Consider the following 27,736-nt stretch of genomic DNA (forward strand, 5'->3'; position numbering starts at 1 on the left):
TCATGGTCATGGTCATGGTCATGGTCATGGTCATGGTCATGGTCATGGTCATGGTCATGGTCATGGTCATGGTCATCGTCATCGTCATCGTCATCGTCATCGTCATCGTCATCATCATCATCATTTTAAATAATTGGAATAAATAGCTTCGCAACATTTTTTCGAAATTTTTTGCTTTATTTTTGCAATCATTGATTTCTGTGCACGATTGAAATAAAATATGAGCTATGCACAGTTAAATGTACATAGTTTTGATTGTCAAATGATTGCCAACCAACTTGAAAGGAGGTTTCGAATTCGAATATGTTTTTTTTTTGGTTTTGTTATCTCAACTTTCGACTGAGTGAACCGATTTTGACGATTTTTTTTTTATTATTAGACTGTATACATACCGGGGTACAGCAGCCGCAGCACGTCCAGCGCGGCGGCCGCCCACAGCGCGCCGCAGCCGCGCTCGCACAGCGCGTGCACGCAGAGCTGTATACATACCGGGGTACAGCAGCCGCAGCACGTCCAGCGCGGCGGCCGCCCACAGCGCGCCGCAGCCGCGCTCGCACAGCGCGTGCACGCAGAGCTGTATACATACCGGGGTACAGCAGCCGCAGCACGTCCAGCGCGGCGGCCGCCCACAGCGCGCCGCAGCCGCGCTCGCACAGCGCGTGCACGCAGAGCTGTATACATACCGGGGTACAGCAGCCGCAGCACGTCCAGCGCGGCGGCCGCCCACAGCGCGCCGCAGCCGCGCTCGCACAGCGCGTGCACGCAGAGCTGTATACATACCGGGGTACAGCAGCCGCAGCACGTCCAGCGCGGCGGCCGCCCACAGCGCGCCGCAGCCGCGCTCGCACAGCGCGTGCACGCAGAGCTGTATACATACCGGGGTACAGCAGCCGCAGCACGTCCAGCGCGGCGGCCGCCCACAGCGCGCCGCAGCCGCGCTCGCACAGCGCGTGCACGCAGAGCTGTATACATACCGGGGTACAGCAGCCGCAGCACGTCCAGCGCGGCGGCCGCCCACAGCGCGCCGCAGCCGCGCTCGCACAGCGCGTGCACGCAGAGCTGCGCCGCTCCCACCCCGCGGTACGCAGCTCCGTGCTGTGCGGGCGGGTGGCGCGAGCAGAGCGCTCGGAGCGCTTCGATCGCGCCTTGCTGACAAAAAATATTCACAATAATAATGTCAAAATTCTATCTAAAACATAAAAATCAACAATAAAAAAATAAAAAAATACCTGAAAATCACAAAAACAATTGTAAAATGAACAATCAAAAATAAAAAAAATCTCACCGCAAAATTCCTACATCCGTTCTGCATCATGCGCACCACGAGTTCCCCCACAACTTCTGCCAGTACATCATCGTCGACATCACTCCTTTCCTGTGTGAGTTGTGCCGGCAAGTCAGCAAGACAATGCACACGACGTAACAACGCAAGCGAATGTTGTTTCTCGTGAAGGGAGAAGATCGCGCTGGAGCGACGCGCTTCTTCCGCGAGCCAGGACGTGCTGGTCGCCCGTGGGGGTATGTATAGGGAGGGGATTATGCTGCAATGTGTTAGTAGATCATTTATTTAGTTGCTTATATTTATTTTTATTGAAGTGAAACTTCATTAGGCATGTTGAGAGTAAAATTTCAAGGTAATACCGTCACGTCATGGAGTAAGACGTCAATTTTGGTCCCATCTTTGAATCTTGCCAAAGAAGTTTCACTTCTGACACGTGTGCTCAGCCCACACACTTTTTTAGTTATTATTAAAATAAATTACTGTAGTTGCCAAAAAAATAAATATTTTTATTTATTATTATAATAAATAATAAAACTTGCAAAGCTAGAGCACTGCTACCAACAGATCATTCGTTCGATCATTCAATCGTTCACTTAGTGATTAATTCGTATACAGTAAATCCAAAAAAAAAAATTACAATAAATAAAACCTGCAAAGCGAGAGCACAGCTGCTACCAACAGATAATTCGTTCGATCATTCAATCGTTCACTTAGTGATTAATTCGTATACAGTAAATCCAAACAAAAAAAAACTTGCTGATTTTATTTTTCTTGTTGGACTGAATTTTTAAAATTGATTAAACATATTCATTATAAATATTTAATTTCACTGTGTACAGGGTGTCCCTTCGTTGGTGTACTAAGCTCAAAGGTTTTGCATGCGCTGAGTACGTAAAAAAAAAAAAAGTGTGTGCGTGTAACCTTTACGCGCGATTGAAGTAAAACGCACATGTCAATATAACCTTGTTATTGAATATTATAAAATGTCGCAATTGTCAGAAAATTTATTTTTAATTTACTTATTTTAAAAGTAATAAATAAACAAGTATATTTAGAGATTTTCAAAAAATTTTGCAATTTAAAATAATGTTTTTAAAACTGTTGAGTTTTTCATTCACTTTGCTATTCACAATTGATCCGTTTGAAAATTTGAAAATAAATAATCCTAATTGATTATGATATTTGCCACTAGCTGGCGTATAAGTCAAGAAGCGTGTAGTATATGACATATACTTACAACCAATCAGAATTATTATTTTTAAATGGCGGAAACTACACAGCGTTACTTCCGTCAGAAAAAAAATCTGAGTTACTCCCTAGTCGCGCCTAAAGAAGTTTTACTTCAAAATAGTTGCAAAATTCAAGACGCTTTTTATATTAGATGTTTTTTTTTAAACTTATGTGGGTTGCCAATTACCATTTGCCATTTTATGTTTAAGATTATGTTTACAGATAAATAATAAATGTAAACGGTGGTAAAGTATTTATTTCTATATTTTATCGATAAAAGCTCTTCTTAAGGTGATTCCTACGATCTGTTCCCAGCCAATGTCCCGCTAGATGGCGCTGAATTCTACATTTCTAGTTTATTTGAGTTTTTGCGTAATTGGAAAAGATTAAGGTCGTAGGAATAGTCATGGCGGTTACTGAATATTATATTTTATTGAAATATGTCATATCATTGCCTTAAAATCCACCCAATTCGGTAAAAAAATGCATTATAACATCTGTCATTGCATACAGGGTCGTTTACACACACAGACGTATACAAAAATGATAAAGATTTAAGTCTAGATGGCGTGAATGTAAAACAAGTAGGATTGTTATAAAAATAAAAGTTATATTTGTTGGCGTAAACTATTTTGTTGTAATTTTGGGAAATAAATAATGTCAAAATTGATTACAATAAAACGCAGTTTTATTTTATTACATTACACTATTGTTTTTTTTATCAAAACATGTATTTGAAGTAGCATATACCTATGATATAATATTATGCTAAGAATAATTATTCATACAACAACAAATCTAAAACACTATTTACTATGGAAAAAAACCAGGAAGGTGAAAAAGATATTTACGATTTCGACGCACTCGACTTTTAGTAAAATATAGTAGGTAAAAATTAAACAATGGTAATGTAAATTCTAAACAAACTACTACCAAAATACAATTAGAACAAAAATCATTTGACTTGTTTATTTCACCCAGAGGCCAGAGGCGGCTCGTGACAAAATTGTATAGGTGTTCACTTGAAATAAAACAACGAAAATACAATAGCGTTCGGGATGATTTATTACAAAAAAATGAGCACCACATTTTATAAATGTCTATAACACTAAAATTTACAAAGTACAGGCTATTTCAAAACGAATTCAATGACTAGGTATCAATAATTAGTAAATCACCGAATTTGCATTCGCGAGCGTAGGTATCCATAGTGTTTGTCACTGACGGTCACTGACCTCTATAACTTATAGTTATAGAGGTCAGTGGTGTTTGTTGTGTAAACATGTATGTATTTGAGTAGTTAGTAGCATATTATATTCTGAATTTCTGATCCATGCCTATTCACTCAAAACTAATAACACTAATGATTTGTAACAGTAAATTATTTCAATAGGTAGGTATTTGAACATTTCCCAACAAGACGTAAGAATAATTATTCGTAGGTATACAAGATACAATAACAAATCTAATACACTATTTATTATTTTATTATTTACTAGCGGTCCGCCCCGGCTTCGCCCGTGGCACATGTTTACGTTTTCTCTCCATAAGAAGTAATAGCTAGAGAGCTAGCGCAAAGCTACCTGTATGTATTTGACCAGACCTGGATTTTTGTGTGTTGATTCCCCTATACCTACTATACATGAGATGAGGAGTCACTAAGCCCAGAGTGGTGGACGGGGCGCGCGCTTAGGTAAGACAGGTGGAAATTTTTGGCGAACTTTGAAACCATTTGACCACGTCTGCCATTTTGATATTTGAAAATAGATTATTATTACTATCGGAAAATAACAATGGCAGACCATTATCACGCGGATAACATTCTGGCAGACACTTATGAAAGTGCTGAAAAAAATACAATTTTGAAAGTATTTGACCAGATCTGCCATTCATATATTTTATTTATTAGGGTCTTAAAAACTTATTTTCGAAACGGCAGACATTATCATTGCGTACAGACTTCAGCAGACAACAAAACTTTACAGACTTCAGCAGTCAACAAGACTTAGCTTCTACATGGTCAGATGTATATATGTATTACGTTCCCTGACCTTACATCAATGATTTACTTTATTAATGTTTTTATGGTCATTTACATTTAATTTTGAAAACTATGGAATAAAATTTATAAATTTGATGATACAAAACTAAATATACATTTGTAAAGAATCTCAAATATAAAATTGTGTTGCAAATAACAAATCATCATTTAAATATTTAGTTTATTTCTTTATTTAAGAAACAATTAACAATTACAAAACAACATAAAAAAACACGCATGCATTTATTGAAATGTTCATTCATCATCACTATCGTATGGCGTTGTGTGACTCGTCTTCATAATCCATTGAATCGGATTCTGTAAAAGTAAAACGTAAATTATATAATAAAAGAAATGAGTAAAGTCAAAAATAATTATTAAAGAGTTAATCATTATAAACTTACCTAGTAAGGCAATGCCTTTGATGTCGCACGATGCCGCCGCGCCGCCAGTGTAGGTACTTCTGCTGCTACATGAAAATATGCTAGGGTTGCAACAAATGGGAAATAAAACAATTGTGATTATTACTATTATGATGTAATCATTTATTCATATATACATTCAAAACAATTGCGATTATTAAATCTGATGTAATTATTTTTTCATAAATATATAATTATTATTAATTACATAATATATTGCACTGTGAAATATTTACGTATCACTTTATTTTTGATGTTCTTAATTGTCTTTTATAAAATTTTAGTGACGCATTCGCATTGGGATCAACAATCCGATAAGAAAAGAATGGAGACAACATATACATAGCTTTGATTTCAATTCTACAGATACAAAATATACAATCTATCTAAAATGATACAACGGATGTTTCCTGCGTTTTCTCGTCAAAATACCGAAACAACGTAATTATTGTATAGTAGTTGGGCGTGAAAGTAAAAAAACAAATGAAAAGTGTTTTCCATATGATTATTTATTAAATTTACGCGATTAAGAATAATTTCAACGATACAATTTAGTAACCGAGAATTCAGAGGATTAAAGAAAATACCTGCCTGATCATTTTATCAAACTCTCAAAGAATTATGGTTATTTCGCATCACTCGGTTTATTAGTTTGGTAATAATTATTAAAGGTAGTTACAACCCTAGCCATTGAGTCGAACGGTAGGCAACACAATATCGACTTTGTGCGGGTACATAATTATGGTACATTTCTTCTTGCTGTGAAGCGTAATTATTATTATTAAGATTTTTTAGGCTATTTTGAATCAGCTGTTCTAATTTAATTCTAGAAATTTATTAAAACGTGATTTTTTTAAAAGTATATTATGAGTTTATAAATACCTCAACCAATAGTTATTGTGTCCTATCCTCATTTCTTTATATCTTGGTAGTTAACTAAAGTGTTAAATTTACATAACCTCAACAACAACATTTACACTGCCACTGCACTAAAACTAATATGGAATCCATCACACAGTCTATTGATCAGATGTTTGAAGTGTTTAACCACAGAATGGATGAGTTCCAAAAGGATCTCCAGACAATTTCAACAGCCCCAATGGGTAGCCCGTCTTCTAAATTAGCGTCTGAATTTACAGTCTTTCGCACATTTGTCTTGACATCACTACAGTGTCTACAGTCTGAGGTTATCCTCCTGAGTAACAAAACAAAAGTACCTACGACGGACGACCACGCTTCGAGTTGCCAAAGTAAAGCAAGCAAGTTTTCCATTTTTCTGTATGAGTAGACAGAACTTCAAAACGCCACCTGCTACGGTTTATATTATGAACGATGGTTATAAAAATAAAAGTTATATATGTTGGTGTAAACTATTTTATTGATCAATAATTTTGGAATTTAAAACTGTCAACATTGATTACAATAAAACGCAGTTTTATTTTATGACCCTATTGTTTTTTTATCAAAACATGTATTTGAAGTACCATATAATATTATGCTGATCCAAGCATTTTCACTCAAAACTAATATCACTAATGATTTGTAAAAGTAAATTATTTAAATATACATTTCATAACGAACAAGTAAGAATAATTATTATTATTCCTACCTACAACAACAAACCTAAAACACTATTTACTATGGGAAAATAACCAGGAAGGTGAAAAACATTATATTACCTATTATTTACGATTTCGACGCACTCGACTTTTAGTAAAATATAGTAGGTAAACATAATATTATGGTTTTGATTTTTGCTACTAGTATAAGAAAACTGCGTGTTCAAACTACTTGTTTGTCTGTCTGAAAATTCGGAAGTAGGTACTTTGGTAGTTTACCGATTTATAATAATATTGTATAGGTATATCGTTGTTTAAAAAATATTCAAACACAATAAAATATGATATACTGATTTATCACTGGTTTCAGTGATGAACTGATGAGTCAATGTTAGCCACTATACTTTCGTCATACGTGTGTATGATTGATGTGATTTGCAAAGTGGTGATATTTCAGAAAAATCACGGGTCAAATTGTCCCACCGAAAATATAACTGCGTTATAAGAATAACTATACCTACGATAAATTATACATAATACAATATAGTCTCAAATGCATACTAGTGAAATATTTTATTTGAATCAATAAAATAAAAAAAAAATAAAAAATAATAATAATACAAAAATAAATTCACAACACAAGAAAATCCGCGCGCAAATCATAGCGCGTGACAATGAAATCAAGAACTTTCGAGCCGACGCGGACGACGAAGGAGCCTAACAAAAGTACCTACAATCATAGGCGGCTCGTGACAAAATTGTATGGCCGTGTTCACTTGAAATAAAACAACGAAAATAGGTACCTACAATAGCGTTAGCAGTACAAAAAAATGAGCACCACATTATAAATGTCTATTTATACACTAAAAATTATAGAGTATTTCAAAACGAATTCAATTATTATTTAGCAATAATTAGAAAATCCCCGAATTTGCATTCGTGATCGTATTCATAGTGTTTGTCTACACTAATATTATAAAGAGGAAAACTTTGTTTGTTTGTTTGATTGTAATGAATAGGCTCATAAACTACTGGACATTTTACCAATGTTTGCAAGTTTGTGATTACTTTGATAGTTTACCGATTTATAATAATTGTATACTTATATCATTGTTTAAAAATATTCAAACACAATATGATATAGGTACTGATTTATCACTGGTTTCAGTGATGAACTGATGAGTCAATGTTAGCCACAATACTAATCACTTTCGTCATACATGTGTATGAACTATGATTGATGTGATTTGGAATGTGGTGAAATTTCATAAAAATCACGGGCCAATTTTTTGTTTTGAATCCCACCGAAAATACATATATTACTAATTGCGTTATTAGAATAATTAATTACTATACCCACGATCAATTATTACAATTTACAATATAGTCTCAAATGCATACTAGAGAAACATTGCAATTTGAATCAATTAAAATGCATAGCATACAAAAATAAATTCACAACACAAGAAATTCCGCGCGCAAATCATAGCGCGTGTCAATGAAATCAAGAATGTAATTTTATATCAAGCCGATGACGACGCCGAACTAAAGTACCTACAGTACCATTTACCTTCAGTGTACAATACAGTTTACAGACCTACGACGGACGAACAATAATGAGTAATAAATTGTTTACAAAAAAAAACATAGTTTCTAAGGTCATTAGTTTTATTTTATTTTATTGTTATTTTCTTTGAACGATTGGAAATGAAATTACTTAATTTTTACACAGAACTTTGATTTATTAGAATTATGCTCATTATGTATAAGATAACGAACGCGAATGCACGACATCTAGCGCGTCAATGTCTAAACATCGCCTTTCGTTTAGACATTGACGCGCTAGATCTGTAATAAGTATATAGTCTATGCGCTAGATGTCGTGCTTTATGTCGTGTTTCGCTTGGCAAAAGTCACGCACACTACTGTAGAAGTGTCAAATTTTTCCGGTATTTTACTGTTGTTTTTCTAAGTAAATATTGTAAATTATTGATTAAAAAGGTCGAACGCGCACACATTTCATTATAGAGAAGTGATAAAATGATTAGTTTTAAAGAAATAGTGTCTGTGTTAAGTGTTTAGAGGTAATCAAAAATGTATGGAGGGACGGTCGGAACATCCACCTTAAAGCCAAATCGAAATTTTTCGAATTCAATCGAATTTATGTTTGAGTTTCAGTTTAGTTTTATTCAAAGAACTCACACAGCGATGGTATTAGCTGCCGCGGATCGTACTTTTTGGTCCGTGTCAGCGAGAAGTCGGTATAAGGTGTCCATTATTACTTTACTCTGTTGCTTGTAGTTTGGACTCAGCATGAATAATCTGAAAAAAACAAAATTGTTAATTTTGTTGTGTCAATAAATTGAAAAGTGAAAAGTGATGGTGATATAGCAACATAATTATATGAATCACACAAGTGAAATATTATTGTTACAGAGACTCAACATTATCGATCAACCAGTCAGAATCGGCCCGAAGAATTTGAGTTTGTCCTAATGTAACTGATTAAAAAAGGTAGTTTTTTTTAATGGTACAATAATATTTCAAATCGATCTCGTAGATTTTGTAGGAAGATTCTATTTCTAAATTTTCTTGGTCCTAAGTAAGTAATTTAATTTTTACGTTTTACACAATACTAGTTAAGTATAATATCGGACCTCGCATACGGCATCTTCTCGTACACCTTGGCGAGGTTGAGCCGGCACAGCCAGTACGGGTTGGCGTGCACGTTGGCCAGCGCAGCCAGCACGGCGCACAGCTCGCCGGCGTGCGTGCTGTGTGCCAGCGCCGCGCTGAGCGGGGCCAGCGTGCACAGCGTGTGGTTCACCGCCGAGTGGACCTCGTCCGATAGACCCTGCCCATTCATAAGCTATGTGTAGAAACAATCGAAACACAGTCGTAAAAGTAAAAAAATATACCGGCCTAATTGAGAGCCTCCTTTTTTTGAAATTGGTTAATAACGAGTAACGATAACAAATTGTCATCGCAATGTCATTCGAACGTTACGTGTGTGGAAAGTCAAGTGTTGTGTCGCGTGTGTCGAATGTGACATGTTTTGTCACGTTTTATGCCACGTGTGTTGAAAGTCACGTGTTATGTCGAATGTCGAGTGTCGAGTGTCACGTGTGTCGAATGTCACGTGTTGTGTCGAATGTCGAGTGTCGAATGTCGAATGTCGAGTGTCGAGTGTCGAATGTCGAGGGTCGAAAGTCACTTGTTGTGTCGCGTAAGTGGAATGTCACGTGTGGTGTGTTTGCAAAGTCATAAAATATCAATTATGTTCAGGTAGGCATAAATTTATTAAAAATCAGTTTGCATTGATCTGGCGTGTTTCATAGACGTCCATGTTTAACACGTCGTATGTCATTTGTGATGTCACGTGTCGTGTGTATAACGTTTGCAACACACGTCCATGGTGTTAAACATTGTACATCACATAACATAAAAACGAACCTTCAAAATGACCTCCATCAGTTTCTCCACGCTCATAGCCTCGGCGACATCTTTGGGCAGCGACGCGTAACTCCTCCAGCGGCTGTAGTCCCCGTGCGATAGATCCAACGCCCCAACTAAATAGCGTCCCAAGCAGACCCTCAACAACCCCCTTATTTGGGGGTCACTGTGATCTTCGAATAGTAATATATCACTCAAATGCTGATATTCCAATTCGCTCTGTTCGCTCATCGACTCGACTTCTATCTTCTTCGGCCGTCTATCGAACTCTTTGTCGAACTTGACCGTTTCGTTTGTCGAGTCGCCGAAATGGTCGAACTTCATGTCTAAGTCTATGCTGGAAGATAAAATACCGCCGCTACTGGACATCGGATATCCGGTCGATTGTTCATCTGTGGAATTCGTCGTGAAGTTGCTGTTCGTCATGTTTGTATCAGCGCTGAGTTCGCTGGCAATCAGTTTGCTGTCCAGCATGTTACTGGGCGCGTCTTTTAGGCTTTTCAACTCGCTTTCTATGGACTTCTCTATGGATTTTGTGTCTTTCGTGGTTTTGGATTGTTGCGTGCTGTCACAGCTCTTTAATAGATCCTGGCTGAGAGATTCTGTGAGCGAGTCTTGGAAGCAAACGTTTCGTTCTAGAATGAACTCGTCCAAAGTATCTTGGTTTGATTCTGCACCTTCTGATAAACCTGTGGAATTTCAGTGAATGGTTGAATTAACTGACTAAACGACATCTGCTGTATTACATTTTTATCGGTACAATACACATTATTTGAACAGAAATAATCATTAATGTTTTGACATACCATTATAGCAGCATAAATGCTTCAACAATATCAATACAGAATTGAACAGATTTCTATTGGATTCAATTCAGTTTAGAAATGTTTCAAAATTTTTGAAGAAAATAATTATTTATTTAAATGTTTGTGCTTTCTTGAAATAGCTTGAAAACAGTGAATTATAATAAACTAGCCGTGCCCTGCAGTTTTACCCGCAGTGCTCTACTCCTGTTGATATTAGCCTGATGATATATAGCCTTTCTCGCCTTTCTGACATTAGCGCGTTCAAACAAACAAACTCTTCAGCTTTATAATATTATTATTAGTATAGTTGACACTTACTAGAATAATTCAATAGTTTAGTATCAGCGCCCTTATCGAGGTACAGTGTCGCTATTTGCGGGTACAGTCGCAGGATCTCCGCGAGACACGACAGCGCTGACGACTTCACAGACACACGGACAGACCTGGGTTTTGATATACTTTTTAGATACGAGCAATAATTTTTATTATCGGTCAGACTTTCAAAATACAATACACAATACAATACAAAATTCTTTATTTAACACACACATACAGAAGAAAATAAAAAGAAAAGAGAAAAACATATAGGCGACCTTATCGCTTTCAAGCGATCTCTGCCAGGCAACCTTTGGATAGGATTAGTTTTATGAAATAGAATGAGATAGGAGGTGTTTAAATTAAATAACATTATAAAATACCTGACAAAATTGAAATGAACACCCCATTTTTTATATGTTAGCAGTGCGATATTTCATGATTTTTAAACAAATCCACCAATCAATAATATTTTTTTAATTATTGTTTCCGTTGTACAGTTTTTTAAACATTATTTCATATATCAGAGCTAATTAAGTTTCCACTCACCGATCCGACACGAGTTGTCCTTTACAACCAGCGAGGAGGAACTTGGAGACAAGCAGTCGTGCGCAGTATTTCAGTCTTACGTCGTCGTCTGAACTTGATCCGATGTTTATCTGTGCAAGATATGTTTATTTTGATGAAATGGAAAAAATCAAGTAGTTAATAAGAAATATGATTCAGTAATAATTCCGTATTAGACTTTACTCTATGTGGAATCCTAAAAATGGTTTGGATAATATTTATGAAGCATATTATCAATTGAAATGGTGGTAAACAATCATTTTCGATTATATTTCATTTATTTTTGTAAGATAAATATATTCGATAAAATCACGCCCTTAATTATCATTGATTTTGTTATTCGCAATAATTATTCAAATACAACCTTAAACAATATGCAACTTAAAATTTAACTTTACCTTAACAGTCTCCTCACACTCCCGCATAACGACATCCCCGTCTTCATCCGCGTAGTGCTGCAGGCGCTCGGCCACCGCACGGGACAACTGCTCCGCGTCCACAGACGCGCTGTCGCTTTCGGGCGTGTCTGGCGTCTAAATGCATATCTTTATTTGTATTATTAAGCTATTGCATAGCTTTTATCGCGGGCATTGAGCGCGGGGACCGAATCGAGAAATTCCGTAACGAAAAACCTCACGCTCCCCACTCCGACGGGCGCGGAGGTGTGGCTTGAAGGCATAGCATGCAATAGCTTTACCGCGGCAGTCCCCGAGTGACACACGTCTTTTAATAGTATTGAATTTGTTTAGTACATTAACGTACAATAAACAAATATATTCACGGTCACGCAAATAAATTGTCCGAAGCAAAACTCTGCCCAAGGGTGTAACAAGCAGAGTTTTCTACAATAAACTTTCAACATTATAGCCATGAAATAAGGTGATAATTTGAATGAACTTTTGTTGACGACCTCTTTAAGGGGGCGCATAAAGCAAAATAACCAATCCTCTATTAGATGATACGTGTAATATGCAAGACCAAATCTAAAAAATAAAATATATATCAAACTAGATGATATGTTCAACGATTCTGTTTAATCAAAAACATAAAATATTAAAATTTACTCGATAAAAAAAAAATCACCAAGTTAGCTCTAATTTTCACACTTTTACGTTTTCTACTTGACATGGTAATACTTATTATGATTTTTTTTTCATAAACAATTATATTAAAACATTTGCAAGATATTTGTCAGAGCATTTTGTGTAATTACTTTTAGTTTTGGTTTTATCTGCGATAAACCACTTTTGGCGCTCTTTTTTTCTCGAGATAAACGTTTGATTTTGTCACGATAAAAGTGGTTTATCGCAGATAAAACCAAAACTAAAAGTAATTACACAAAATGCTCTGACAAATATCTTGCAAATGTTTTAATATAATTGTTTATGAAAAAAAAATCATAATAAGTATTACCATGTCAAGTAGAAAACGTAAAAGTGTGAAAATTAGAGCTAACTTGGTGATTTTTTTTTATCGAGTAAATTTTAATATTTTATGTTTTTGATTAAACAGAATCGTTGAACATATCATCTAGTTTGATATATATTTTATTTTTTAGATTTGGTCTTGCATATTACACGTATCATCTAATAGAAGATTGGTTATTTTGCTTTATGCGCCCCCTTAAACGGGATTGTTTAGTTCAATTTTTTTTTTCGAATTTTGTAATTTTGTCTGAATTCACTACACGTGATTTTTCAAATCATTCTTTTTCTTTGTTCTTTTCTAGTTCTAACAAACTATTTGTGTGCGAAGTTTCAACTCTTTCTTACACGTAATTTTCGGGAAATATTTTTTTTATACGAAACTGCATTTGAATTTTGTCTGTTTGACCGTTGCATGTACCTGTATGGGCAGGTCGTGCGAGCTGTGCGTGGGCGTGTGCAGCTTGTTGGCCGAGCCGAGCCGCAGCGCGCCGCGCAGCGCCAGCTCGCCCGCGCCGCCCGCGCTGTGCGAGCTGTGTGCGAGCTGTGTGCATGTACCTGTATGGGCAGGTCGTGCGAGCTGTGCGTGGGCGTGTGCAGCTTGTTGGCCGAGCCGAGCCGCAGCGCGCCGCGCAGCGCCAGCTCGCCCGCGCCGCCCGCGCTGTGCGAGCTGTGTGCGAGCTGTGTGCATGTACCTGTATGGGCAGGTCGTGCGAGCTGTGCGTGGGCGTGTGCAGCTTGTTGGCCGAGCCGAGCCGCAGCGCGCCGCGCAGCGCCAGCTCGCCCGCGCCGCCCGCGCTGTGCGAGCTGTGTGCGAGCTGTGTGCATGTACCTGTATGGGCAGGTCGTGCGAGCTGTGCGTGGGCGTGTGCAGCTTGTTGGCCGAGCCGAGCCGCAGCGCGCCGCGCAGCGCCAGCTCGCCCGCGCCGCCCGCGCTGTGCGAGCTGTGTGCGAGCTGTGTGCATGTACCTGTATGGGCAGGTCGTGCGAGCTGTGCGTGGGCGTGTGCAGCTTGTTGGCCGAGCCGAGCCGCAGCGCGCCGCGCAGCGCCAGCTCGCCCGCGCCGCCCGCGCTGTGCGAGCTGTGTGCGAGCTGTGTGCATGTACCTGTATGGGCAGGTCGTGCGAGCTGTGCGTGGGCGTGTGCAGCTTGTTGGCCGAGCCGAGCCGCAGCGCGCCGCGCAGCGCCAGCTCGCCCGCGCCGCCCGCGCTGTGCGAGCTGTGTGCGAGCTGTGTGCATGTACCTGTATGGGCAGGTCGTGCGAGCTGTGCGTGGGCGTGTGCAGCTTGTTGGCCGAGCCGAGCCGCAGCGCGCCGCGCAGCGCCAGCTCGCCCGCGCCGCCCGCGCTGTGCGAGCTGTGTGCGAGCTGTGTGCATGTACCTGTATGGGCAGGTCGTGCGAGCTGTGCGTGGGCGTGTGCAGCTTGTTGGCCGAGCCGAGCCGCAGCGCGCCGCGCAGCGCCAGCTCGCCCGCGCCGCCCGCGCTGTGCGAGCTGTGTGCGAGCTGTGTGCATGTACCTGTATGGGCAGGTCGTGCGAGCTGTGCGTGGGCGTGTGCAGCTTGTTGGCCGAGCCGAGCCGCAGCGCGCCGCGCAGCGCCAGCTCGCCCGCGCCGCCCGCGCTGTGCGAGCTGTGTGCGAGCTGTGTGCATGTACCTGTATGGGCAGGTCGTGCGAGCTGTGCGTGGGCGTGTGCAGCTTGTTGGCCGAGCCGAGCCGCAGCGCGCCGCGCAGCGCCAGCTCGCCCGCGCCGCCCGCGCTGTGCGAGCTGTGTGCGAGCTGTGTGCATGTACCTGTATGGGCAGGTCGTGCGAGCTGTGCGTGGGCGTGTGCAGCTTGTTGGCCGAGCCGAGCCGCAGCGCGCCGCGCAGCGCCAGCTCGCCCGCGCCGCCCGCGCTGTGCGAGCTGTGTGCGAGCTGTGTGCATGTACCTGTATGGGCAGGTCGTGCGAGCTGTGCGTGGGCGTGTGCAGCTTGTTGGCCGAGCCGAGCCGCAGCGCGCCGCGCAGCGCCAGCTCGCCCGCGCCGCCCGCGCTGTGCGAGCTGTGGGCGCTGTGTGCGGACACTGCGCTCGTGTAACCTGCAGGAAAGTGGTTCAAATGATACTCTTGCCACACCCCGGACACTCCATACAAAATTATCGTTTTGACAGTCACACTGTAGCGACTGCAAATGTGTGTGTTAACGCTTTATGGTTGGCACATTTGTGACTAGCGTAAAAAAAAAAATCGCGTTTTTCTGATGAAATACATCCGTAAACAGCACAGTATCTAACCATTTTCTACGAAAAACGATAATCACAAAACCAAAATAATAAAATTACTTTAAGTCAATTTGATTAATGTTGTCAATCATCGTTGCGTATCGTCCTTGCAGAAAAATGCGGCCCATTTTTATCATGATCGTGCGGGGTGAGGTAAGTGTTTAATTTTGGCGGGAGGTGGAGAGTGTCCGTTCTGTAGCGTTTATCTACTATTATGTATTCTGTGCTCTTGCTCCGATCGAATCGGTGGTAAATTAAAAAAAATATAATGACGATTCGAAAGTGCTTCATGAAGAAGTCTAATTGAATAAATAAATGAGTTTGAAGATAGACATCTTGAGTAACCACAAATGGTGCGAAACGTAACTCTGTGGTAAAAGGAGGTAGAAAGGTGAATTTCCATTATCAGAAAGAAATAATCCACGACCACTCGACACGACTTAACGGCCGGTCAGCAGAACCCTAATGCTTAGTTGTTTATATGCTCAAAAGCAAAAATATTTCATTGGATCGCTTCAGAGCGAGGTGTCTTTATAGAAACGTAACTCTCAGATAAGTTCGCTTCAAAAAAAAATAGTGAAAAGTAAGTAGTAAGTCGCCTTAGAAAGTAGTAAGTCTTGAAACATTCCGAATTTTTATTTCAAATCTCAGAACTCAACCAAAAAACAACCAAAATTGTATTGCTAGAACATATTATGGTCCTTCGAGTCGGATTAATATAACTATAAAATATTTTTTCCTATTTTGTTGTTTGTCGAATGGAAGCTCTTAATTTATTTTGATATTTTAGTTTTATAACATTCAAATTTTTTTATAAATATAAATTTCTATATAAAACAAAAAAAAAATACTGACTAAAATTCCGTTTATGCCCTTTTCCACTGGTCCTTGAATCCAAACACACAGGGCTCGGATGTTTATCCAATAACGCTTTCCTGTATCCATGATGAGCTTGCGATATAAGCACTGTTAGACACTCTAGTACTGCATTTTGTACATTATGCTCTGTTGTTGTAAGATCAATGTAGTGTATGCATAGTTGATATAACTGGAAAAAAACCAAATATTATTAAAATTGGGTTTTATTTTCGAAACAAAAACACTGATTTTCTAGAATAGACTGAAAGTAAAAAATATTTTTTTGAACAATATTTATTTTTTATTATGTTTATTATTTAGAATAAGAAAGACACGTGAAATCGTATTGTCAACAATCCTTAATAAGTAGAAAAAGTTTGACTTAACTAAATCTTTCCGTTTAAAGAGGGACAAAATCAGAACTAAACGAGTCTGTTACATACAAACATACAGATGAAGCTAAAATAAGCTTTTTAAAAATGTATTCGCGGTATCTGCAACTTACTTCTAAAAAATCCTGAATAGAGAAAACGTTATTTTCACTAAATTTCTTGATTTCATTCTGTTGGAAGATAGCTTTGAAAACGCAAAACCATCCGATAATAATACTGTCTTCAGCAGCTGTGGGCCACAGTTTTTCTGTAAATAAAATAATTGATTGTCATTGCCACATTAATTAAATATGTTCAAATAAAAATCATATAATATTTGGCTGAAATTTAATAATTTTTTGAAAAATTAAATAGGAAAATTTTATTTTTATTTAAAATTTGTTTAATCTTGTGTATTTTTCTATCACGTCGTAAAGATGCGAGTTTGTGTCTATGTGACGGTATAATAATTGTAACTTAGTGTGTTGTTTTATCGCAGTGAAAAGTGAAACATCTCATTCCCATGTGTACCACCGGGGCACAGCGTTGAAATGTTGATGGATATTGATTCATTGATAGAAGTTTGCTCTGTGTCTGGGTGTTAATTATCTATAAAAGTATTAATTTAAAATTGTATGTATGTTTATCAGCCATCTGGTTACCATAATTCAAGCAAAAGCTTAGTATGGGATCAGATCGTGCCGTGTGTAAAATTGTCCTAAAATATTATTTACTAGCTTTCCGCCTGCGGCTTCGCCCACGTTTTCAAAGAAAAACCCGCATAGTTCCCGTTCCCGTGGGATTACCGGGATAAAACCTATCCTATGTGTTATCCAAGTTACCCTCTATATGTGTGCTAAAATTCATTGTAATCGGTTCAGTAGTTTATGCGTGAAAGAGTAACAAACATCCATACATCCATACAAACTTTCACATTTATAATATTAATAGGATTATAATATTAATAGCATCTCATTTTAATCATGAATCATTGTTAGCTATCTCACCATATCCCTTGTCCAGCACAGTGGGCAGCGCAGTCTCCCGATGCTGGCAGAGCGCGGCGAGACAGGCGCCTAACGCGCGCCGTACTGACGCCTCACCGCACTGCACGTGTGACAGCAGAGCGATCGACAGCTCTGCAGGGGATTATATCAACATACATAACTTAAAAAAGAGCATGTGTGCCGAGATTACGTGTCAGAAGTGAAACTTCTTTAGCAAGACTCAAAGATAAAAAATCATCGCCTTACTCTTTGACGTGACAGTATTGCTATGACGAGAAGACTGCAATAATTACTACTTATTTTATACACAGTTTAGAAAATTAACTTTGTTCTTACTTTTCTGACATTCAAATTATTGCATGAATAACAATAGGCATGACGAAAGATTTTGAAAACCTCTTCCATAATGTGTGTATACGTTTATTAAACAAGAAAAACCCTATATTTCGCTAATATACTTAAATTTAACGAAGATAAAAGCCATTTTTCAAAAAATATTTATTAACTGTGCCAAAACAGCTCACAGGTGTTATTATATTATAATAATTATGATGTTACATATGTATTTTGTAAAATTGTAAAACTGACATGATTTAAAAGAGCAACTATGGAGTTTCTTGCCGGTTTTTCTCCGAAGATACTGCTTTCCGAATCGGTGGTAAATTTTAAAATATGTAATGACGTTTCAAAAGTGCTTCTATAAGAAGTCTAATTGAATGAATAAATGTTTGAGTTTGAGTTGAGTTTGAGTTTGGCGTAGGCGTGACGTCACTCTTACGTAAATACGTAATTATCTGTATGCATAGCGAAGCAAAATTAAACAAATATTTAATTATTAAGTGTTATAGAATCTAATTACAAAGTTAATAAGTGGTGTGCAGTATTGCAATTTGAATCTACATAAAAATAATACCCAAAAAAGTGTTAGTAATTGTTTAAAGCGAGATAATAATATGAAATGATTGTATAAATTTGACGCAGAGAAACGCGAACCACATATTCTGGAATTCGCAATTATATTTCTGTTCTGAGTCGATAAGGCATACGTGAAAAAATAGAAAATAAATAAAAATGTGTATTCTCAACATATTCATAAAAACAAAATACACCTGACGCGAAGTTGTTTACATAGACGTGACGTCACGCGTGTTTCAGTCAATATGGCCGACTGCAGAATTTCAATGTTTTATTTTATTGATAATCTCATTAATCTTAATGTTTTTAATATTTCTAAGTCACTATTTTTAATTTATTTATTATACATTTTCCCTTAAAAACACTAATTCGATCATTTATGGATACTGTCGTCATGCCTATTACAGTACTGTTTATTTCTTAATGGATTTAGAAAAATACATTCTTCCTGTGTCATATCCACATTAATAAGTGTTTTGATGTGGATAATTATCAACAAAACACACATACCAAATCTTTATCTAACAAACCATATATTTCTTCATCAGTTGTGTATTCAGCCAAAGCATTTAAAATCCTCGGCAGGTTACTTTCCAGAGCCTCAACAATTAGCGGCAGTTCACTTGTAGTTCGCACAATTTCACTCAACTTTGGGAAAAGGGTTTGAGCTTGAGATCTTATCTTTCCAATGCCTGGGCGTAACCAACTGTCTCCAAGGCAGATACGGGCTAGCGATGCTCTTATCCATCTAAAAATATTAACAGTATTTATTTAATTATTTATTGTACCACACTATTTATCATTACAATATAATATAGTTGTGTAGTAGGGCTGTAAAGTAAGTATTTATATTATAGCTTTAAAAAATGTTTTTTTTTAAACTGAATTAATTGTTTCTTTTGATTTAGAACCACAAAATGATAGGAAGAGATATATATACAAACATATTATAAAGTATAAGAGTAGATTTATTTTAATTATGTAGATTTTTCTTTATTCTATTAATCATACCTTGCATTTCTAGAGACCTCAATCTGATTGAGTAGTATGGCATTTGTCTTATAAGAATTGAAAGCAAATCCACCAACAACCACTCTGTTGAGCGCTTCATCTCCCACTAGTCTTATTTCAGCCTATAAACAAGATAATTATTTGTTAAATGTTTAAATATTAAATTGGAAACGTATATTGGTTCTTATTAAATAGCAGATATAATAATAGCAGTTATGTTTGGAATAAGTCCAAAATTCTTAACAACATAATATTTTTTAAGCTATATGGAACTGGAATTCTCGACAGTTAAATAGGCTTTCTTACACTTTCATGACTGGCCAATGCAAGCAAAGTCGGAACAGCGACGTTAAGTAAATTTGCATAATGCCTAGCGCAGTTCGGTCGCGTGCCGAGAGCTCCCAAACACCGGCCCAGTGTTCCAGCTGCAGCTTGTAACTCATGACCTCTGCAATAACGCAACACTCATCAGTAAAAACCCACATAATCCGACAGAAACACAACAAAAAGTTTACAACTCTTACTTAGCTACACCTTCGTAATTTTTTAAATATTCCAGGGCCTTCTCGGCCTTCTCGAGAACGTTCATTGCTACTTCTTACTTCACTGAAGAATATACAGTCATTTTAATTTGTAAATACCGATTTCCGCAAAAGAAACGCAATATACAAACCTCAGAACAAAGAATCCTATGGAACTGCCGTAATTGTTCAATTTGACGCGGAAATAATAATGATATACCCATCTCTTTCTCACAACAGTGGTTTTACCTTAGAAAAAGCATCTACACTCTTTTTATTAGCGCCCTCTTCATTGGCATTGATGTACCTTTGCTGCCACGGACGCCATCTTAGTATACGGTTTTGTTTACATGTGAGAAGATGTCATTGTGAAATTTTTATGATTTTCCAGTGTTTTTCGACCATAATCGAGTGTAATAAGTATAATTGAAAATAATAATAGGTACCATGAAGTGTTCTATAGTAGGTTGTGGCCTATGCCAAAGCAAAAACAGGCCGAATCTAACCTTTCAACGGTAAGTGGCTAACATTTTGTTACATTGTTGCTTATATTAAAGTGTATTTATTATCAAGTGTATAGAAATCTTTTAATCATTTTACATTTAATCATCTTAGTTATTATGAGCTGTAGAAACCCGCAATATTCTCCTTATTTCATTTGCATCGAAAACATAAACATGAGTGCTAGTGTCGAACATCATCGCATAAACACCTTATCGATAAATTATTAATTTGTTTATTAATTACGTGCGAAGTTATATATTGTTGTATATTTTCTCGTTTTAGTTTACCAAGTAACGAATCCCGGCGAAAGGCATGGTTGGAAAAGATTGGCATAGAAAATATCCGGCCAGGAACTAAAAACATTAATGTGTGCTCATTGCACTTTGAAGAGAGCGCATTTAATAAGACTTTAAACATTGTTTGATTGAGAGATGATGCTATCCCAACAGTATTTGCAAAGGTAAATAATTCATCAATCTTTTTATTAAACAACTAGCTGCTCCGCGCGGTTTCACCCCCGTGGCTCCAATACTGTTGGTCGAAGCGTGGTGATATATATTATATACCCTATAGCCTTCCTCGATGAATGAGCTATCTAACACCGAAAGAATTTTTCAAATCGGACCAGTAGTTCCCTAGACTAGCGCGTTCAAACAAACAAACAAACTCTTCAGCTTTATAATATTATAGTATAGATTTTATTTAGCTCATCCTGTTTGTTTTTTTTTAGGTACAAGGTAGTAATTGAAATTGTACCCCCTTACTGTTGACCGATTAATCTAATTGCTATATGCTTCACAATATCTTTTTTGACTTATATGCTCTAGAGACCTAGAGTGTCATGAGACAAGTGGTGTGATGACTGGTACTTAAAACCTACTGAGTTATTTTTTAGTTTTTAAGATATTACCTACATTATTAAAATCTTTTAAAGTGAAACTTTTATTACATCGTCTCAAACTTTTTCTATACTTAATATTGTAAAAAGGAAAGATTTGATTGTGTATGCACAAAAAGACCTCAAAACTACTGGTCCAATTTTTTTAATTCTTTCGTTGTTGGAAAGCTACACTTTCCATAAGTATATAATACACTTTGTTTGTTAAATAAATTATTTTAATAAAAAAAAAATACTAAAAGTTTTACAATTTACCAAACATTGAGTCCATGTTTCTGTAGCAATCTATTTATTATTACTTGGGACCATATTATCTAATGTAACATTTTTATCTCTTTCAGGCAGACCATCCATCTCAATTTGCTTTAATTGACATATCAAATACTACTGATCAACCATCATGCTCAGGTTATCCACATCCACAAGATGCCAAGGATCTTGAATTGGTAAGAGCAGTTCTTGAATAGAAAACCTATATGAAATAATTCTTGTTTAAAAAAAAGGGAACTTCAATACGTAACTTTTTCATAATCTTAGTCATACATGCTGAGATTCATGTGTATAATTATGAGAACTGTTATCAATAATTAAAATTTATTTAATGTTTTAGGCTTCAGCACTCGAAGAATTAAAAAAAATAGAAGAAAAAGTGGAGAAACAGAAAAAGAAAATTAAATGTTTAAATGAAGTGGTCCGTCAACAAATTTCCACACTGTATATGGCCAAGCTCATTTGCCGCATCTGTGACTACTGTCGCATGTACCTAAACATATATAGTAACCACTATAACTGAAATAAATTATTTTATGAAAAAATTGTGTTTGTTATTTATCTATACTTGCCCTTGAACATCTGCTTGAGTCACTCACATGTATTTAAGCCAGCGGCTCTGCTCTTTTTTATTTTCGTACATGCGAACGAAGTCGCGGGTAAAGAATGCTCTTATGATCGAATGTGTTGCTTGGAAGAAATTGCTTGGAGCAATAAAGCCTCCTTTTGACTAAATATGTCCTATTAAGTAAAATTTGTATTTTCTGTTTGTGTGCAATAAAGCTTATAAATAAATAAATAAAGTACCATATGGATGGCTCCATGGTCAAATAAAACCTGATGTTAAATTTCATCAAAATTGGCTTATCCGTTTTAGCGTGAAAACGGAATATACATACATACACACTTTCGCATTTATAATATTATAAAACCTATCTTATGTGTTAATTCAAGTTACCCTCAATATGTGTGCTAAATTTCATTGTGATCGGTTCAGTAGTATTTGCGTGAAAGAGTAACAAACTTACACATCCATCTTCACAAACTTTCGCATTTATAATATTAGTAGGAAGTATGATAGGATAGGATTAGTGAGGATACATAGGTATATAAAGAAAACCCTGTCAATCGCGAAAAAAATCAGCTGTTTCATATAAAACTGCAGAACGAAAATATCAAAATGTATTGATTACACACTACAGCTATCCCTAGTAGGTAGGTACAATTGCAAAATGGTTAATCCGAATCACGAATTACCGAGTAACGATTGCCCGATAGAAGTAGTTATCTTTTTTTATTTTGTTGAAAGAAGTACCTCTTACTAGGTAAGCACCTACTGCATACTTATCATTGAAAAAGACAAAATTCTTATTACCTGAATTACCCATTCTTAACTCTATCATCAATCGATACAATATTATCGACTAGACGAACAAGTGAACGTCCCTAGCCCGCCATGTTTGTTCCCCGATTTGTTTACTTAGGTATGCAGGAAAAGTACATGCATATGGCAGTTCCATATGATCGTTGTTCAGAGATACAAACAAGAAAATTCAACACTCGACAGACGAAAACAGAAAATCAATTCATGTAACATTGACGTTTGTAGTTGTCGTTCAGAAATCTTTATATTTATATGTATTATGATGATAGTTTAAAATAGGGAATATATTATTAAACCAGAATCTGATGGCAAATAAGGAAATCAAAATTTTGAGTGTGCAACCCTGGGGAAAATGGACTGAACGATCTTGATACTGCTTATTTTTTATTTTGTCCTCAATATCATTAGTCACATTACTTATGTGGACAATACTGTAAGTTTAATAATGAGATATCCACTTAATATTATGTAGGTACATTATCCGTACATACGTACATATGTCCGTACATATGTATAATATACAATACATATTAATTTTATAGAGGTCTGTGATACAGGTAATACATAATATTATTTACACATACCTATATTTGTATATTCATAACCATGTGAAAATATCGAAGTTCGATATAATGATAATGTAGATAACTGCTTATAATTTTTTATAAAATGAAATAAAAATAAAATAAAACTATGTTTATTTTCGTAAGTATTAACAGATACACACATTATAAAATTGACTTGGACAGCTTGGACTTGACGAATAGCCGTATTGGAAACTCCTGTAATAAGTTTTCATAAAATTATATTCTAATCAACAAACAATATTATACCTACATATAATATTTTTTTTAATTTTAAGTATCAAAACGGGTAAGTCCTCGGTAAGTCCAATTTACCAATAAAATCTTCAAAATTGAAAATTGTGATGTGTGATTCTAATCAACAAACATTATTATCCATCGAATGTTTTTCTATACACATTATAAACAACACCTCTTGCTTGTGATCGCAGCGGCTTTTTCGACATTTTCGAAGATTTTTTAGACAAAATCCTAAAAATTATCCATCAACTGCAAAAAAGACAAATAATTTGACAACCAATTTGTTAGTTGTCAAATAAGTTGCCACATGAAGATCTTTTATTTCTTAAATATAAATATGCCATCAGATTCTGGTAGACCTATATATCTAATACACTGGAGATTGCAATATACTTAATTATATTCAGAACATTAACTTGTAGCAAGAAAATATGACCTTCTAAAATATGAGATTCTTGGTTAGTATGTAGTCCGTCGTTATTTGAAGTTTCTGACAAAACATGTCAACAGTCAATCTGGGATGTCATTGTCAAATGTCAATTATTATTGTCAATATTTTAATGACCCTGAACCTGAAGCTGTGCGTGCCTGAAGTTTGAATTTTCTAATTCGGCTATAATAACCGCTCATATGCTTGAGAAAAAAAAAATGACCCCTTACTTAGCTACGCGCAACCACAGTTGCAAAAACACGATCGAGAATCTTGTTTCGCGCAACTGTGGTTGCAAAGCGACTTTCTTATTTCAATTGATTATAAACTCTATTTCATACTCTCAGAGTCTAATTTTTACGTATTTAAACCAAAGACAACTAATTGATTCGTCTATTTCTCCCCAGTACTACCAACCTTTCAAACAGAATTTTGGGAATATCTTAGTTTGTATCTTACGTGTCCAACAAGGAAGTGTTAAAATATGCCGTAATTGTTGTATTTTATTGATTTCTACTCGTGTTTACTTACCAGATTATTCTCTAACATGTGTTTTATTGTTATAAAGTAATATTTTAGTGACCGTTGTAATAAATATGTAATAAAGACGACTTTAAAAGTTAGTAGACTTTAGACGATTTCATAACTTTTTAAGGTATACGGTAATCATATATTGTAAAAATAACACAGTTTTGTATAGTATTATTACAATAGCAATCGATTACAGTCAATATATTTGAAGTACTCCTCTCGCGGAAGTCATAAATTAAGTTTTAATAGCGGTGCGTCGAACGCGCGGCGCACGTTCCAGAGCACTAGCAAAGTAGGCTACTTTTATTTTTTTTGCAAGCTATTTAGCGTATTTTATTTTTGCAACTGTGGTTGCGCAAAGCATATGAGCGGATAAATTAATTGTCTATTTCTTATTTGTTACATAGTGATAAGTAATAATTATTGAGGTTCGTGTTTTTATAGTATTGAAGCAACAATAAACGCAGCTATTTCAAATCATTTATAATCAAGTTCAAGGGTATCGACCAACGAGCTCAATTACCGGTGATCATAAAATCCTAAAATAAAATAAATTGGAAGAAGCATTAGATTATGTCTGGTGATAGTGAATACGAAGTTGATGTAATGTATGGTTTAAAAAATGTCTTGAGTCGTATTGAAGGTGCTGTAGCAAGGAGAAATAAGGTTAGATATTTTTTCAGTCAGTATTACAATTACGTTATGTGTTTAATGTGAAGCATAATATTCTTAACCTTCTAATTTCAGGATCTACCACAAATACTACCAACTCTAGTGGCTGTCACTAAAATCAAGCCAATTCCTCTTATCATACAAGCATATGAAGCTGGACAGCGCCATTTCGGAGAAAATTACGTCAACGAGCTTGCAGATAAAGCAAGCGACTCACAAATATTGGAAAAATGTCAAGATATAAAATGGCATTTTATTGGACACTTGCAGACTAATAAAATCAATAAATTAATTCAGTCTCCTAACTTGTATATGGTTGAAACCGTGGATTCCGCTAAACTTGCTGATAATTTGAACAAACAGTGGGAGAAATTCCGTAAAACTGATGATAAGTTGAAGGTCATGGTGCAAGTCAATACCAGTGCTGAAGAAGGTAAGTGGTATAATTTAACAATACACATACAAAATGTATACTGTTATTAATAACCGCAATATAATTCTTCATTGCATCATCCATTTCATGACATTTGAAATTTTGGTAAAATTTGACAATGCATATAATATTATTTAAAATAGAAGTGTAATTCTTATCTTTTTCATGTTGTACAAGTTTCTCAACCTTTTCCTAAAAGAAATTTGGTGTTGGTTAAATAATATAAAGTTTTTTATGCAATCATATTGAAATGATGACATCTGTTGTTATTATGTCTGCCTGTCTTATCTAAAATAGGCCTTATCAAGTCTGATATGTAAATAATTTGTGTTTGTACAGATATAGCATGCGTTTCTATGAATAGATTTTTGTGTACTTATCTAATAATAATTTTTCGATATGATAATTCTCATTTATATTTAGGGGCACAATGAAAACATTTCTAAAGTTATTTGATCATGAGATAATAATACATTGATTTAAGATCAATTCAATGTAACAAAACAGATTCATATTTTCTTTATTAAAATTGATTTAATTATAATATTTATATATACAGCAATACTAATGACACATTTTTGCAGCTAAAAATGGTATAGAGCCACAAGAAACAACAACATTAGTGAAGCATGTTCTAGAGAACTGTGCCAACTTGGATTTCAAAGGGCTAATGACTATCGGCCAGTATGACTATGATGTATCCAGAGGGCCCAATCCAGACTTCATATTGCTTGCTAAATGTAGGCAAGAAGTATGTGAGAACCTTAACTTGGATGTGAATAATGTTGAATTGTCTATGGGAATGTCAACCGACTTTGAACATGCTGTAAGTAATGTTACTAAGTTATTTCAAATGCAAGTTCCAATTGAAATAAAGGCAAATTATAAAGTTAATTCACATTTGATTTGTTGTTGGACTATTTTTGCTCTTAAATAGTTTTTTTGTTTTGAAAAATAAGTAAATAAATATGTAGTAGCAAGTAAGCTGCATTTAGGTAAAAGAAACTAAATAAAATATGATACTACTTCTTTTAGATCGAGTTGGGGGCTACTACAGTGCGTGTCGGTACTACAATCTTTGGTGCAAGACCAAAAAAAGCTTAAGCTATTTATGAAATCATAAAATATCAGGGCTTCCATAAAATACAAGTAAGGTTTGTTATCGTAGTTGATCAATATAATTGATATGCTAGGACATGTTACTGCTAAGATATATTGTTTTATTGTTATTTAGTTTTTCCATTATACTTTTCTCTGAATAAATATTACAAAGATTAATTTTTGTTTTCTTATATTTAAGGACAACTGTAAAACTAAATTATAAACTATGTACAACCTTCCTCTTGAGTCACTCTATCTATTAAAAAAAACACTGTTCTGTGAAAAAACTCATCAAAATGCGTATCGTAGTTTAAAGATTTAAGCATACATAGGGATATGGGGACAGAGGAAGCGACTTTGTTTTAATACTATGTAGTGATGTACAACCAAATAATTTTTTCTACTTCCACCGCTTTTATCAATCTTTTCTGAATATCTAACTAACTAGCGGTCCGCCCCGGCTTCGCCCGTGGTACCTACATGTTTACGTTTTTTTTCATAAGAACCATCCTCGTACTTCAAGGAATAGATTCCGCAGCGCACGCGATGATAGAATTTTTATTAAGGAATTTTTTACACCTTGGGTTACATTATTGCATTTTTGGTAAGGATCTCTATTTTTTTTGTAAATGCAATATAGCCTATGT

At 36.3% G+C, this 27,736-nt stretch overlaps 2 protein-coding genes and 1 long non-coding RNA gene across 4 annotated transcripts in view; 2 read left to right on the top strand and 1 right to left on the bottom strand.

Annotated features, from left to right (window-relative positions):
- Positions 1–20,188, bottom strand: part of htt (huntingtin) — a 54,461-nt gene extending 34,273 nt beyond the window's left edge. Inside the window, exons 1-16 of the mRNA XM_090115255.1 lie at positions 20,046–20,188; positions 19,828–19,969; positions 19,522–19,643; positions 19,041–19,258; positions 17,596–17,727; positions 16,723–16,856; positions 16,215–16,407; positions 15,028–15,176; positions 12,074–12,208; positions 11,658–11,767; positions 11,112–11,236; positions 9,988–10,676; positions 9,192–9,388; positions 8,737–8,856; positions 1,286–1,541; positions 975–1,149 (exon numbers count right to left, since the gene is read on the bottom strand). Coding sequence (XP_089971381.1) covers positions 975–1,149; positions 1,286–1,541; positions 8,737–8,856; positions 9,192–9,388; positions 9,988–10,676; positions 11,112–11,236; positions 11,658–11,767; positions 12,074–12,208; positions 15,028–15,176; positions 16,215–16,407; positions 16,723–16,856; positions 17,596–17,727; positions 19,041–19,258; positions 19,522–19,643; positions 19,828–19,969; positions 20,046–20,110 — 2,962 coding nt within the window. The 5' untranslated portion in view covers positions 20,111–20,188. The remainder of the gene's footprint in view (positions 1–974; positions 1,150–1,285; positions 1,542–8,736; positions 8,857–9,191; positions 9,389–9,987; positions 10,677–11,111; positions 11,237–11,657; positions 11,768–12,073; positions 12,209–15,027; positions 15,177–16,214; positions 16,408–16,722; positions 16,857–17,595; positions 17,728–19,040; positions 19,259–19,521; positions 19,644–19,827; positions 19,970–20,045) is intronic.
- Positions 20,189–20,202: 14 nt separating this feature from the next.
- LOC149898073 (uncharacterized) lies at positions 20,203–22,222 on the top strand. 2 transcript variants are annotated; one of them, XR_016458083.1, is made up of 4 exons: positions 20,203–20,557; positions 20,829–21,006; positions 21,786–21,890; positions 22,055–22,222. It is a non-coding gene; the product is annotated as an uncharacterized LOC149898073 (long non-coding RNA). The 2 variants fall into 2 exon arrangements; XR_016458082.1 differs by lacking the exon at positions 22,055–22,222 and having other exon boundaries at positions 20,209–20,557; positions 21,786–21,971.
- A 3,178-nt stretch (positions 22,223–25,400) lies between these two features.
- On the top strand, positions 25,401–27,266 carry LOC149898074 (pyridoxal phosphate homeostasis protein). The gene is made up of 4 exons (XM_090115427.1): positions 25,401–25,549; positions 25,631–25,988; positions 26,573–26,814; positions 27,024–27,266. The coding sequence occupies exons 1-4, from the start codon at positions 25,457–25,459 to the stop codon at positions 27,090–27,092; spliced, it is 762 nt and encodes a 253-aa protein (XP_089971553.1). The 5' UTR covers positions 25,401–25,456; the 3' UTR covers positions 27,093–27,266.
- Positions 27,267–27,736: the final 470 nt, after the last annotated feature.

The sequence above is a fragment of the Colias eurytheme genome, chromosome 23, assembly GCF_061535395.1.
Source record: "Colias eurytheme isolate Ceu_HAF_F1 chromosome 23, ilColEury1 Martin Lab GWU primary, whole genome shotgun sequence".
Lineage (NCBI taxonomy): Eukaryota > Metazoa > Arthropoda > Insecta > Lepidoptera > Pieridae > Colias > Colias eurytheme.

Excerpts from the sequence above, each read along its gene's own strand:
- LOC149898074 (XM_090115427.1), top strand. The coding sequence starts at position 25,457 with ATGTCTGGTGATAGTGAATACGAAGTTGATGTAATGTATGGTTTAAAA. Across the intron at positions 25,989-26,572 it reads CAATACCAGTGCTGAAGAAG|CTAAAAATGGTATAGAGCCA; the intron begins GTAAGTGGTATA and ends ACATTTTTGCAG. Across the intron at positions 26,815-27,023 it reads CAACCGACTTTGAACATGCT|ATCGAGTTGGGGGCTACTAC; the intron begins GTAAGTAATGTT and ends TACTTCTTTTAG.